The 14,231-nt window shown below is 36.7% G+C and overlaps 1 protein-coding gene across 6 annotated transcripts in view; it reads right to left on the bottom strand.

Annotated features, from left to right (window-relative positions):
* Positions 1-11,445: 11,445 nt before the first annotated feature.
* LOC123700232 (optomotor-blind protein) overlaps positions 11,446-14,231 on the bottom strand; it is an 87,735-nt gene continuing 84,949 nt past the window's right edge. For all 6 annotated transcript variants that reach the window (XM_045647399.1, XM_045647394.1, XM_045647398.1 and 3 more), the window contains 2 exons: positions 13,864-14,000; positions 11,446-13,674 (listed from right to left, as the gene is read on the bottom strand). In XM_045647399.1, coding sequence (XP_045503355.1) covers positions 13,058-13,674; positions 13,864-14,000 — 754 coding nt within the window. In that variant the 3' untranslated portion in view covers positions 11,446-13,057. The remainder of the gene's footprint in view (positions 13,675-13,863; positions 14,001-14,231) is intronic.

A 14,231-nucleotide genomic window follows, 5' to 3' on the forward strand; every position in this document is an offset into this window, starting at 1 on the left:
TGGGGAGCACAAAAAGCTGCACCGTTCACTCGTAAGTGTAACACCTATGACGTTCATGATATCACTTATCATATTTATAAATACAGTTATAAGAAATGTGATTTGTCTTTCTGTCACTAGATTTATGTTTCGACATATAGTACTTATTATTAAAAATATGAACATCCAACATTAGGTAGGTATATTACAGCTAGAGCAACGTAAACAGATAACAATATGTAAGTATACTGTGGTTAAAGCTTTTAAATTTATATTTTACGGACTAAACAGGGATGGGGAAACTTTTTCCTTGGCGTGCCAATATAATACTAACGAAATATATGGCGGGCCAAGTTGTTTCATTTTTGGCTATGTTAATCACCGAAATAAAAATATTGATATGTATTTTTGAAACACTAATTTATTGTGCAATATAACAAAATAATTATTGGAATAAAAAAGAAATTGGAAATTGTAATTAAATTAAACTTTTAAGTTAGCTGCGAAGTAGAAGGTTGAGGAGCGCTGGTCTTTGTGGGGACATGTGACATGTGGAACTGTTTTTGTTTTTGCATGATTTCATCATAAACCGGCTCCATTTGTGATGCTGAACATTTTAGTAGTGGTCATCCGAAAGCCTATTACGAAGACAATTTTTTCTTAATTTCATTATTGAAAAAGTTTGTTCGCACAAATAGCTTGTACCAAACATAGCCATTATTTTTTGGGCGTGGGCAACTATATTTGGGTATTGTGTCCTAGGTATGGACTTATAAAATTCCAATTTGCTGGTGTTAAGAAACAGTTGCTTCAAATGGGTATTGCATTGCATCTCAATTAGTTCAAGTTGGAGGTTGGCGGGTGTTTCATCGATGTTGACATTAAAAGGCATCGAAAAAATATTTAGTGAAGGCTCAATTATCATAAAATCTTGAAATCTCTTCTCAAATTCTTCGTGCAGTTTCTTTAGCTGTTGAGCGAACCTTTTTAATTTGTCGTTTGAGACAGGTGATATACTGCTCAGATTGGGAAAATGGGTAATTTCATTTTTCTCTATACAACAGCAAAAAAATTTAAGCTGCAATTTGAAGGCTTTTAAATGTCCCCAAAGCTCATCTAAGAATTGATTCTTGCCCTGAAGCTTTGTATTCAATTTGTTTAAGTGCGACAGCAAATCTGTGAAAAATGCGAAATCAGCAAGCCAATTTTCGTCAGACATGATCTTTTAAAGTCGTCCCATTTGCCTTGCACCGTCAGAAAGTCTTGAATCTCCTTTCTTAAGTTCCACACTCTCTCAAATGCATTGCCACAGCTTAACCATCTCACTTTAGTATGGTAGAGGAGATCAGAAAACTCGCTTTCGGTGGATTTTAGAAATGCTTGGAATTGTCGATGCATCAAGCCCCGTGAACGTATTGTGTTGATAAGTTTAACAACCACACTCAAAACGGGTTGTATGTCAATAGCTGCTTTACACAACACATCTTGGTGTATTAAACAGTGCAGAAATAATACATTATTATTATGGTTTTCTTTGCAAAATATACCCATAAACCCCAAATTGCTACCTACCATATTTGGTGCTCCATCCGTGGTTATGTTACATAATTTGTCCATAGGCAAGTGAAACTTTGAAAGACCCTCAAAACAAGAGTCGTAAATATTTTTTCCAGTGGTTTTTCCTTTCAAGGATTGTAAGCATGCTAATTCTTCGGTTATGTTGAATTCTGAATCAATTCCTCGAATAAAAATCAGCAATTGGGCAGTATCGCTCACGTCTGTGCTCTCGTCCATGGTTAGAGAGAAGTATTCAAATTCGTTACAGTTCTGTTCCAGCTGTGACGATAATTGTGCAGCGATGGCGTCAATTCGATCAGTTATCGTTCTCCGTGATAAAGCTAAAGATTGAAACTCTTTACTTTTTTCTGGACAAATAATGTTGCTTACAGCCACCATGCAATCTTTTACAAACTCACCATCCGACAAAGTTTTATTGCTTTTTGCGATTTTGTAAGCTACAACATAACTTGCCAGTGTTGCAGCTTTCTGAGTATCAGATTGCTTCGTGAACATGTTCTGCTGTCCACGTAACTTATCTTTTTGCCTTTCAACAAAGGACTTTCTCTCTGCCTCTGTCATAGACGAATATTTCGCATTTGCATGTTTTTTTGAGAAGTGTCGAGACAAATTAAAATCTTTAAAAACTGCAACTGTTTCATTACAAATGAGACAAACTGGTTTGTCTTTAAATTCTGTGAAAAAATATTTCCATGACCATTCTTCTTTAAAAACTCGACACTCAGAATCAACTTTCCGTTTTTTGGTCGTCATTTTGCTGCTGTAACAAAACAACAAAACCAACATCACTACATCGCTCAAACATATTTTACAATTAAATCATTTTAAGACACAAAATGTGATGAAATTTATGCTACTTGTATATTATCACAAACTGTTTTCAGAATTTACATACAAAGAACATGATAACATCTTACCTTGTGGATTTAAAAATGTCACCACTCACCGTCTGTTAGGCGACTGTTGTAGTTTCGTAATTAAGAATATACGGCGTACAATCATGCGATCTGAAGTGAGACAAAACTCCGACTGCGGATAAAAAATGTACTCTGGGAGCTGGGACTGCGGTGGCCGGCGGTGCGGCGCGGGCGGCGTGGATACGGGAATCCGAGGGTGGGCGCGCGGGAGGGGTGTCCGACGTTCGGACCGCACATGCACAGCACATGCCACGACCCATTTGACCAAACAATTGATTGTTCTATGCAAGCTGGCCATTGCCAATGAGAATGAAATTACTAACAATACGAAATATTCTCTTGATTTTTGTTTGATGGTCGCGGGCCGGATTTCAAGCCTTCGCGGGCCGGAGATGGCCCGCGGGCCGTAGTTTCCCCATCCGTGGACTAACAGAAGGCACATATTAATATTTTATTAATTTGCGACTTTTGCAGTTTGTAAATATGAAATTGTTGCTGACTTCTGCTGAATTATGTTATAGAGACTAGAGATAGAGATGTGTGTGTGTGTGTGTTTATGTATAGAGGCTAATAAAACTTTGTCTTTCTCGTTTAATGTATGACTATACTTACTTTAAATTGTCAGGTTGTGAAAACTACGTCACTGTGTATGTAGTTTGTAAGGTTGTTAATTGTTGTAACTAAGTGACAAATATATCTACGGTAGGAAAGTATGAAATTAGAAACCAATATGAATAAAATAGTACTTATTATGTTATCAAAATCATAATCATGTAAATTCTAAACTAGGTACCGAAAATTAAATATCTGTAAAAAACAATAGCTAATTCAGAAATTCATAATCACAGAATTTACATCCGGCTATCGATTGCGTAAAATTAGTTTATATTCAAACACAATAAAGCTTATATTGTCAGCAATTACAGAACATTTTCCACAATATAACAATTCGGTTTGGCTTTGTTCACAAATAAATTATAGAGCTGCGTCCACACGGGATCGCGGCGCGGCGACAGATCGCACCAATTTGAATATTAATAGCGCCAGCGAAGCGTGAAAACTGTACGATGTTACTCCGTTTACTGGAATCGACATATTTTTTTAATAGTATTGGGAATTTATTCGATTTGAAGTATTTCCTGTGAAAAATGCCAAATTTAAAACGTGTAATCTATATAATAGGAAAAAAAAATTGATATTTGCTTAGAGCTTAGGCTTAGAGTTACAAAGTGAATAGGTAATTACGCGTTTGTTTCCATTAATTTTTTTAAGAATGTACCAAATGTTCCATCCATAGTTTATTGAACAACAAATGAAGTTTTTTTTGTCTCACCAGACAGTATTTTTTTGATAGTCTGTCTTTATTGGCCAGCATTATTTAAAATATTATTTGTATTCCATCGTATCCAGTGACAATGATCGGGATAGAGCCGTTGGACCGGATCAGCCATATGACCGCGCCCTGAGCGCATTGACGGCCGATGCATAAATCAAACGCTAATAAATAAATATCGCTTGGAGTCGCTTCCTGTCGCTAATGTAGCGTTTACACCCTTGTCCTGTTGGCCCATCGACCATGTCGGGTGACACTTGTTTGTTTCGATAAAAAGCCAAGGAGCTGTCTTTTGAAAGTAAAGATAAATAACCTCAATTATAAAAATAAAAAAAATATGGAATAAAGAGAAATTGTAAGAAAAATTTGAGAACTTATTTGCTATTAATTATTGGGTAGGTACTTATTTTATATAGATAGGAGCGTGAGAGCTTTGCAAGATAGTAAAGGTAGAATCATATCCTGCTTTTTGACATTTTTGTAATATCAAAACTAAATGTCCTTTTCATAACTACGATTGGAGCATTGAATGACATCAGGAAGAGAAAGAAAATGCTCGTAATCTGAATATCTGACTGGCAAACTAAATGATACTTTAAACATGTTCTTAAACCTGACATTAATATTTAAATCACTTTGCTTTACACATTTATATCATGCGTATCATTGACACATATCTATTGTTATGCATTGGTGCATGGAGCTCGGAGCAGGGTCACCTATTATGTCCACCGCTCCTTGATTGGCACATGACCGTCACGTCCTTGTTGTCATTATGTGAGAGACCATATTAAGTACCTCAGTTAATTTAATTAAAAGTAAATGTATGAAAATTTTTAAGGAATAAAATTTGGCAAAAAAAAATAGTTGTAGGTACTCTACCATCGTGGTCGTAATATGATATCAATCAAGTATAAATATTTTCAAATTGTATTCAATGAAGGAATAAAAAAACACAATTAGAAAGCAAACGATTTTATTATTTTAAGTATATTCTAAAACCAATTTACACTTTACAAAACACACAAATATATAGGAGAGCTTATTACAATACTTTTTACAGAACAAACACACAATTTAAGTAGCTATAACTAATCCTTAAAAGTAGCTAATATTAGGCAATTGTTGGCAACATTATTATAATTCACAAATCCTATTTTATCTGTAAATCTAAATTTCACAAACCATTGTTACTTCTTCCCTCAAGATATTTAATTTTGATATGAAAACACCGTGACATCCGCAAGCCCCATATATTATCCCGGACTATCTTCTAGCCAATATCACCGCAAAATATTAGCCGTTGCGAATCTAACTTTAGTACTAGTGTGTCCACTTAGCTATCCTTAACATCTCAGCTATACTAATATCAACCTTACCGTTAGGCAATAAAGTTAAATTTTTCACAACAGCAGTTCGCACATCCATAAATGTCCTCAAGTAAAATTATGTCATAAGATTAGAGTGCTTCAGTACAAAATATACAAATAGCACTCTCATCTTCAGTATCTGTTACTAGAATTTGTTCTGTAATGAAATTTGAGTTGTATTTCATACAAATAAGGTTAGTTTTCGTTGTATCTATGAGGATAGAGCTTGACCCATCCCAAGGGATTTCAACATGGACTTTAGTCACGGTTTTATTTTAATTCGCCGAAATGCATTGCGACAAATATTTGGACATTTATTGCTATTGGGTCTGGTGTCGAATATTAAATGTTGATTTTGTTCGGTCTGTCATATTACATGAATTAGTTCCGGTGGATTTTTGGATTTGCGACAAACGACGCGGGCGAGCCGCTCTGATTGATATCTTGAAGTATTCACGGATTACCTAATATAGGGGTGGGAATCGATAGCCTTTAATTTATTGCATGTTTACTAACCGTGTTTGTGAAGGTAATGTTGATAAAAAAGGTTATCATGAATATTTTTGAACTAGGTACTATACATGGTACGATACATACCTATGTTTTTTTTTTCTGTGTAAAAAGGGAAAAACTGTCTTCTTGGATAGAGTAATAGTATGGAATAATGTTTCTCGAAAATTACTTGTTTCACTATTATTTGTTCGATTTTAACATTCTTGTGAATGTAACAAGTGCCAGGTAATTTGTGAAACAATTTTACAAGCAAATCAACGTTTACAAATTAGCTACCAATTACGTGCAAACGCATTTGAATGCCTACATAATTTTCTGCATTCACTGAAGTGAAGTGTATAAAGTGCGAGTGAGTAATAGTTGAATTTGTTTATCCGAATTCGGCGTTATTTAGTCGGGTCGAAAAGTGACAATTTTATAGTCACATCGCGCCGGCGTCGGCTGCGGCTGCTGTCAGCGGCCGGCAAAAGGGAACAAAACAGTGACAATTGGTGCATATCCTCGACGAATTATCCCTCTTCGGCGCCTTTGTCCAATTGAAGCTTCCTTTATTTTAGCTTTTTTGCCGCTTTTCCATTCTCATTTGGTTATTTATATCCTCTTTTTTGGATCGGACAATGAGCGCGCCGCTCATTATAACGTCTCAGGTTTAGCACGCGACTCGCTACTAAATCTCCGGTGGAATTCTAGCGAATTACCGCAGAAACACGGGCCGTTTTTTCGGGTGATTGATTGGAGTAAAAATTACTCTCTGTTTTTTCGACAGCGGAGTCGTCGTGTCATCGATTCGCTTTTATCGTGGGGTGGAGAAGCGATCGGGTTTGCTAGCGAAAGATAAATCTCGACGTATTAACATATAGTGAAAAACATATATCGAGGTCGTGAGAGTCATTAATTTAGTGTATCGTGGCAGGTTATCTTGGTGCAGTTGCGGCTCGGCGTTTCTTAGTAGTTGTCGGAAATAGATTGGCCCAGCCGTCAAGTGCACTCGTGTATGTACTGCGAATTCCGAATTAATATCATAAGGGTTTTAAATTTATATCTTCATTTTTATATGTTTTTAATGGGAGACTGCTAATTATTTATATGAATATGTGAGTTATATCCATAACTGTATTAAAATAGTTGACAGTGCAAAGTTAAAAAGTGGAGTTATATATATTTATTTTTGTACTGCTTGATTTTACCGAAACTTATTTGGCGGAACATTTTATTAGTATTAAAGTACCCCTATTGTAAAGATCTGTCGCATACACCAAATACTTAAAAATATGAATGTAATGTAGAGCTGCGATACATTTTTAATGAATAACATTTAACAACCATTTTTCACATTTAATTTAAAGCGATAACAACATCCATGTCAAATGAACACACGTAAACTTTTTATTAAACAAGATGCAGCATCAGACATTGTTTACGCTTTTCCCAAAACATGGCCCCGGCATAATGTATGCAATCTATTGTCTCTGCTCGCAGGATGTCAGCACAAATTACTCGTCGATTAGTTTCCGAGTAATCGATTTTGTATTCGATAGTTGCATCGTTCGGAAAAAGGTCGAAATACAAAAAATCGGATGCAATCATCTGATAGAATGTCGGTTCAAATTGACACGATTATTGAGACATTTCTGGGAATATTATTCGCGTGTGGGATATTAAGTAGGTACCTACTTGTGTTTGAATGTAATTGAAGAAATATGGTTTGAGGTAACTTCTTCCTTTGATTCGTTGGAGAAGCTTTTTGCAAGACAAACGTTTTATGTCTTGCAAAAAGCTAGTTATTATTGGATTGTTATGAATACATTTATGTAGGATGTAGAAATACTCTTTCATACTTACATAAAAAAAGAATTAATTGTAGGTACCTAACATCTTCCAATCTGGTGTGCTCTACAAAAAATTATAATTTCTTTCATATCAACAGGAACTTCATAATCTTAAAGAAGCACCTAGGCGTCACTATTTTTCTTAGATTTCAATTTTATGAAAAAAATTGTAACTTCGCAACTCTATTTCTCAAGTTAGAATTTACTTTACCATTTTATGACAACAATCGGTCAAATTTGACTGTAGGTATTTTGTTAGCATACGCGACGGACAATCTCTAATTTCACGAGTCATTACCCCACCGAACCCTGATTAGGGGCGACACTGAGGGGCTTCGCTAATAAATATCCCGGAATTGATAAAAAGAAAGCTCAAGATGTCATGAATTTGTAATTGAATGACGTGGTATGGGCGACGCGTAAGTACCTACTATTGATAGACTGTAGATAATGACCGCTTGTCTGAGGAGGATGAAATTTATTTCATAAAGGATATAAATATTCTATAATAACTAATAAGAGAATATCTGCTGAGAATTTAAGGAATTTTAGCATTTTTATTATTCTCTACATTATATAATCGCTATAGTGTAGGTAATCCCCTAGGTTAACATTGCGAATTATTAATTATTACACGAGAAGAATATATTAATGATCGTTAGTAAAAACCATATTCCCTTTATTCACTTGCATTTCGTCAGTAAAATAATAATTAGCATTTACTTTCCAATGAATCGTTAAAATTCTGCGGCGCCTGCCACCAGCGCGGTGGAAATGTCGAAAAATTCATACGTTTTTGTCTTGCGCAATTCGTCGTCGCGAAAATGGTCGAATAACTGTCATTTTTTGTTAGTTAAACAATTGAGTCCGCTCGTACGGAAGCGAAAAAATCGCAACGCTGCGATAGCGCCACTGATATATTCGACAGGTTACTTTTGTTACCTTTCAATCGGTTTTGTTTTTTGAGTCGATCAGTCGCATTCAATGTAGCATTCGGCGTTTGGATGAACGCAGAACGCACAATGCGCAATTAGCTTTATTATAATTACCTACTTAACAATATTGTGTTTTTGTTTATAATATGATTATAAATATGAGTACTGGGAGGAGCATCTTTTCCCAGCATTGTCAGGCGTTTAAATCGCATACCTAGGTATATAATAAATACGTGTGGTATAAAAACAGAAAACGTCAATGGTTTCTTCACATGTGGTGTTAGTAGAAATTTCACCATAAGCGCATTATGTTCTGGATCGCACTTGGCCTCATGAACATGGACTAAATTATGAAGGGTGTTCTGGAGTCATAATTTTAATTAAATTGGTGTGTTTTCTCGCCATAAAATCAATTAAAAGCATTGATTAACAAGATTATATAAAATTAAGATCATTAGATTATAAGCATTGACATTTATAAGTTTAGCATGTAGGTATACCTATGATACATAATTTATGAAAAGTTATGTTTATGAACATTTATCTTCCTATCGATAATTTTACCACGAACGGTTAGATTTTTTACTATAATATGAGAATGAGCTATATTTCTCAACATAAAATTAGAAACAAAGTTAAACAGCAACAAAAAAACTCACACAATCCTTCTGTAAGAGGCGTAATTCAATTTGTGTTTAAAAGCAAGCGAAAATTAATATTAGGTATGTTAATTTACCATTTGTAGTTATTAATTTTAGCCCTAGAGGAATCTTCTATTTGATGAACCCAGATAACATTCATCTTATAGGTATTGCCGGTCACAGATAATAAAATGCAAATGGAATTTGCCTGTCGGACGCGGAGGTGCAATAATAAAATCAGACATTCTAGAGCCCGCTTGTTTATCCTTAAATCAATTTTATCACGTCTTAAATAAACTTAACTTTCCCCTCGTCGGCTTCTGCAAGCATCTGTCTTCGTATTGTCTCAAGTGATTTGCGAGGATATCAAACCGGAGGAGGGAGACAGACTTATGTCCGTCGCCTGAGAGGGAGCGGGAGGGAACGTCGTCAATTGGACCCCAACAATTAATTATAATGGGGCATCGGCTATCGCTTGTTAGACGATTTTTTCAATTTTTATTCTCACGCGAATCTCGGATTCCTGAAATAACTTTTCACGCCGGTTTCAATCTGGACATCTGAGTTAGGTTCGGTTACTGTATTCGTTTTATAGAGAATTCGAAATTCTATCTCTGTTTCTATTCAAACTTATGTTAATTAGTTCATACCTATAATGATATTATTGGAGAGAAGAAACGAAATTTTCAAGGAAGACACTTATTTTACCCAAGAATAAAATATTTTGCATTTTATCATATTTTTCTAGATATCAATAATTGCCTACGTATTTTTAATTTACAATGTAGAATGTAAACTGTAGTCGCCCATTTAAACTACACTTAAATTAGTTTGTTTAATTACAATATTTATCGATTTTTAGATAAGTTTACTTCAAAAACAAGAGTCACGTTTGTCCTTAGACAACGAGCCAACGCGTTGTTAAAGAAATTCCCTAAAGCCTAAAGAAATTCCCCGTTCTGTATCTGTATTGAATAAATTAGCTATTTATATTGATTGGATCAATTGGATAAATATCTTAGGACTTAAATTCATTTCAGGTGAGAACAGAAAATAGCAAGAGTTACAAGAATTTACCATTTGTCATTTAGCGTAAAACATTTTAACTCACCGATTTTACGATAAGTGACATTATAGGTATGTACGTACACAAGTACCAAATCATCACAAATTTAATTGGCTACATTGAGATCACGCTCTGTAAAGCACATAAAGATCATATCGCTCATTATACACCCAAAACCCGTTTCATCTGAATCACTGGCGATGCTGTTACCATCGTTATGACGCGCCACACTGCTATCAGAGATCTGCTCTTGCGCACCTCGCCTCAGAACTAGTTTAGAATACTAATACTTAAGGGTGACCAGTTATACAGCCTCTGTGGTATACTAAATCTCTCGAATAAAGGAATGAATGGACATTATCGCAAACTTAAGTATTATGATTATAGAATCAACTAGAAACTGGATGTGGTCTTGCAAGCAGTATCTTGCTCGTAATGGTATTTGCGTTTTGTCGTTTTGTTGAAGCTTTACAACCTTAGGGCTTCATCCAGAAATAGTTGTAACTTACCTTGCTGTAGCATAATATGCTTTTCACCATGCATATTATGCATATTAATTTAGGAATATGTATCTATTAAATATGGTAATATGCTAATTTGCATATCTTCAGGATTATTGGAAATAGTGTTTGCGAGTTTCAGTTCCATACTGAGCAGCACATTATATAGTAGTATAGAAATATGAGGTACTTATTTAATTTTCTTAATGGGTCTAGTGTACCTACTAGCTTCGTATAATTTGTCACAACGTAAATAACATGAACCCAAGTGTACATAAATCTGACCGAATTGCGAATCTCAACAGTTGCTTTAATCTATGACACGTGTGCAAGTTGGCCTCTAATAAAACACATTGTTACGTGTAAACTCATATTATCTAGAGACTGGTTACAGTTAAGTGGGCGAAACACGAGGCGACAATCTGATATTGCAATTATGTATAGTACGTGACACCTTGCAACTCTGTGATGCTATCGGCGTTGGGAGTGATTCCAATTATGGCGTATAAAGCTTGTTAGACAAGATAGAAAAAATGGCTTTATGGCCAATTCTCGTGTCACGCTGCTGATTACGGATGTGTTTTTGCGATTGCCTTCGCGTTTGAATACAGATGTTCATATTAGATAGATTCGCGATTCGTTCGTAAAGCAGCTGGCGTTTTAGTTTCTACCGTGTTGTGCGTAATTTAAGGGTCATTTTGTAGTGTAACTGTCTACAGTTTCTTGTATTCGATGAAATTTCCTCTCTATCTGGTGGGTGATGTGAGCAAAAAGAAAACACGTCTTTTGTCAATAGATTTATCTATATATTTTAATGAATATTTTTCAATACAGCTGTCACATAGTTACAGTCTCTCAACTTCTCAAAGCAACTCTTTTTTACATTCTGTAGAAAAATGGCAAATCAACAAACATGTGTTTGCATTTCAATTCACTTTTGATAAAATATGACAACAACAAAATGTGTTACGTATATTATTTCGAGATTTACTTTTAATGGTCTTAAATTTAATGAATTCCATGGAAAATTATATTCATTTATAATTATATATTTTGTATTTTAACTACAAATTTATCAACTATATATTACAAAATTTTAACTTACAGTTAATTTTCATCAATCGTTTTTATATGGTGCGTCAGATTGTTCTTAGAAAACTCTTATAAACTTTTTAATTTTATGATTAATTTTAGATACTTCCATACAAAACGAAATAATGCCTCATTATAATACTTTTTTATATTAAGATTTAATTAAATTATAAAATTATTAATTTCTCTCGACTCTTTTTGCAAGAAACAACCGAACGCACTCGTTCACAGCACAATTGATAAAACATATTTTCAAAATATGTCTGATAATAATAAACACGTAAATATACCTTATAAATTGTATTTACACAATAAAGCAATAATTATTTTTATACTTAGTGGGAATTAAATGAATCGATAAATCGACGAAAAGGCCTTATTTTGACATCTTTTAAATACCATCTGATTTAATAATCTATGTAAAATAAATCTTAATAAATAAGAAATAAATTGTTTATATTTTAATAACACTTAGTAAAATAAAAACAAATTATAATAATTGGTGTAAGTATTTGATAACGTGGTACTAAAATATATAAATGTTGCTTGCTGATGTCTCGCATAAAGTTCTTTTCATCGAAAATAATATCTCTATATCTATTGCAGTGGAAACTAATGTGATAGCTATCGTGTCCATACTACGTGTTCGAATAATGACGTCACGGCACACTCCGCTCCAGTAACAGTATATTTGACAACACAATTTACAATTAAAATGGCGGGAAAGCAAATGACAGTGACATGTAAAAAACTTTTTGAAAATGGAAATCATAGATTCAAAATTATGACGGAAAATATGAATGCTAATTTATCTGTATACTAATGCTTTTTCGTATGACAGACATAATAAGACTACCATGACTAAGCCTAGATGCATTTCAAAGTATAATAGCTGAATAACTCCCTTAGAATTTTGTGAAACGTAACCTAAATGAGGCGTTGTAAAAAATACTGCTATCAATGAAGCCTGGAGCTTTATAACCATAGGAATGGGAAACTTTCATATAAATTTTTAAATTTATAATGAGCTTAATTTAACATTTTTAATAATTTTACAAAATTGCAGGAAAACTCATGGTCATCGCTCACTATCCAGGTGACAAGCGAGTGCGGGTAACGCGTGACGGTCAATCGACGAACATTAACGTTCTAAAGAAACGGCTAGGGCGAGCTTAACTATGTACATCATACGATCGACCCGAATAGAACTCGACAGAAAACAAAATAGGAACGATACAAAACGACATCCCGGCGGGATCTGATATAAATACACTCTATGTACACGTTCGCGGCTAGGTCGCGAGTCAGTCCTGCGTTTCGACGTCGAGGCCGTTGACCATGCGCTCGATGCTCTTGAGGTCGGAGGCGGGCGGCGTGCGGGTGCGGGCTGGCGGCGCGGCGGGCCCCGGCGGGCCGCTGGCCGGCGGGCCGCCGGGCGTGGCGGGCGCGGGCGCGTCGGGCGGCGGGTCGGCGGACGCGGCGCGCGCCGGCGGCGAGCCCCCGCGCGCGCGCGCCGGCGACGAGCTGAGGCTGCGCGCGCGCGGCGCCACCTGCTCGAACGCGGAGCCCAGCCCGGGCAGCGCGTACGGCGCGAAGCGGTGCGCCTTGCCCAGCGGCGCGGGCGCGGGCGGCGCGGGCGGCGGCGGCAGCGAGTACTGCTGCAGCAGCGGGTGCAGGTTGAACAGCAGCCCGGGCGGCATCTGGTGCGGCGGGAAGAACGGCGGCGGGTACAGCGACGGCGGGTACAGGTAGGGCAGCAGCGGCGGCTGCACGGGCGGGCCCAGCGACACGTCGGGCGCGGGCGAGGGGCGCGACGGGCCGGGCGGGGGGGAATGCGCGCGGGTGCCGCCCGAGCACGACGAGTCGGAGCCCGCTTCGTCGGGACCGGAGTCTCCGCCGCCTCCGCTTGATGTAAACCAGGCTGTGGAAGAAATAAATGTTATTGCCGTCATACAGTAAAAAACAAACTATATTTTCTGCCTGTATATTTTCATAATAATTATTTCTTGATTTTGATAGAGTCAGGTCTATTCTTTATGAGTTCTATGTCTTACACTTCTATTTCTTACAAATCCTAAACTCTCATTTATCACCAAATAACAATACTCACAGTTGGTAGAATGCTGCGTGGTAGAAGGCGGCGGTGGGGGGCTGGATGGACCGCCAACGTCAAGCGGCCGCTCGTCGTCGTCGTCCCGCGCGTCCGACCGCGCCGTCAGCAGCGCTTGCCTGCGGTACACGGACAGACTGCTCGTGTTATCGTTATGTTTTTTAACAGGTCACGTAGAAAGATATATGGTGAAAGATACAAAGAGAGATACCTAAAATATGGGTATGAAAGTAAATGGTACAAAGGGTATAAAGGTATATGGTATACACGTTATGGTATACAGTGTTAAGGTTAAGAAGAAAAGAATAAGAGACCTGGACACCTGGTTGTTTACTAGTTCTCTCTATATGATTAACAATATATCAGCT

Source organism: Colias croceus, chromosome 19 (assembly GCF_905220415.1).
Source record: "Colias croceus chromosome 19, ilColCroc2.1".
Classification (NCBI taxonomy): domain Eukaryota; kingdom Metazoa; phylum Arthropoda; class Insecta; order Lepidoptera; family Pieridae; genus Colias; species Colias croceus.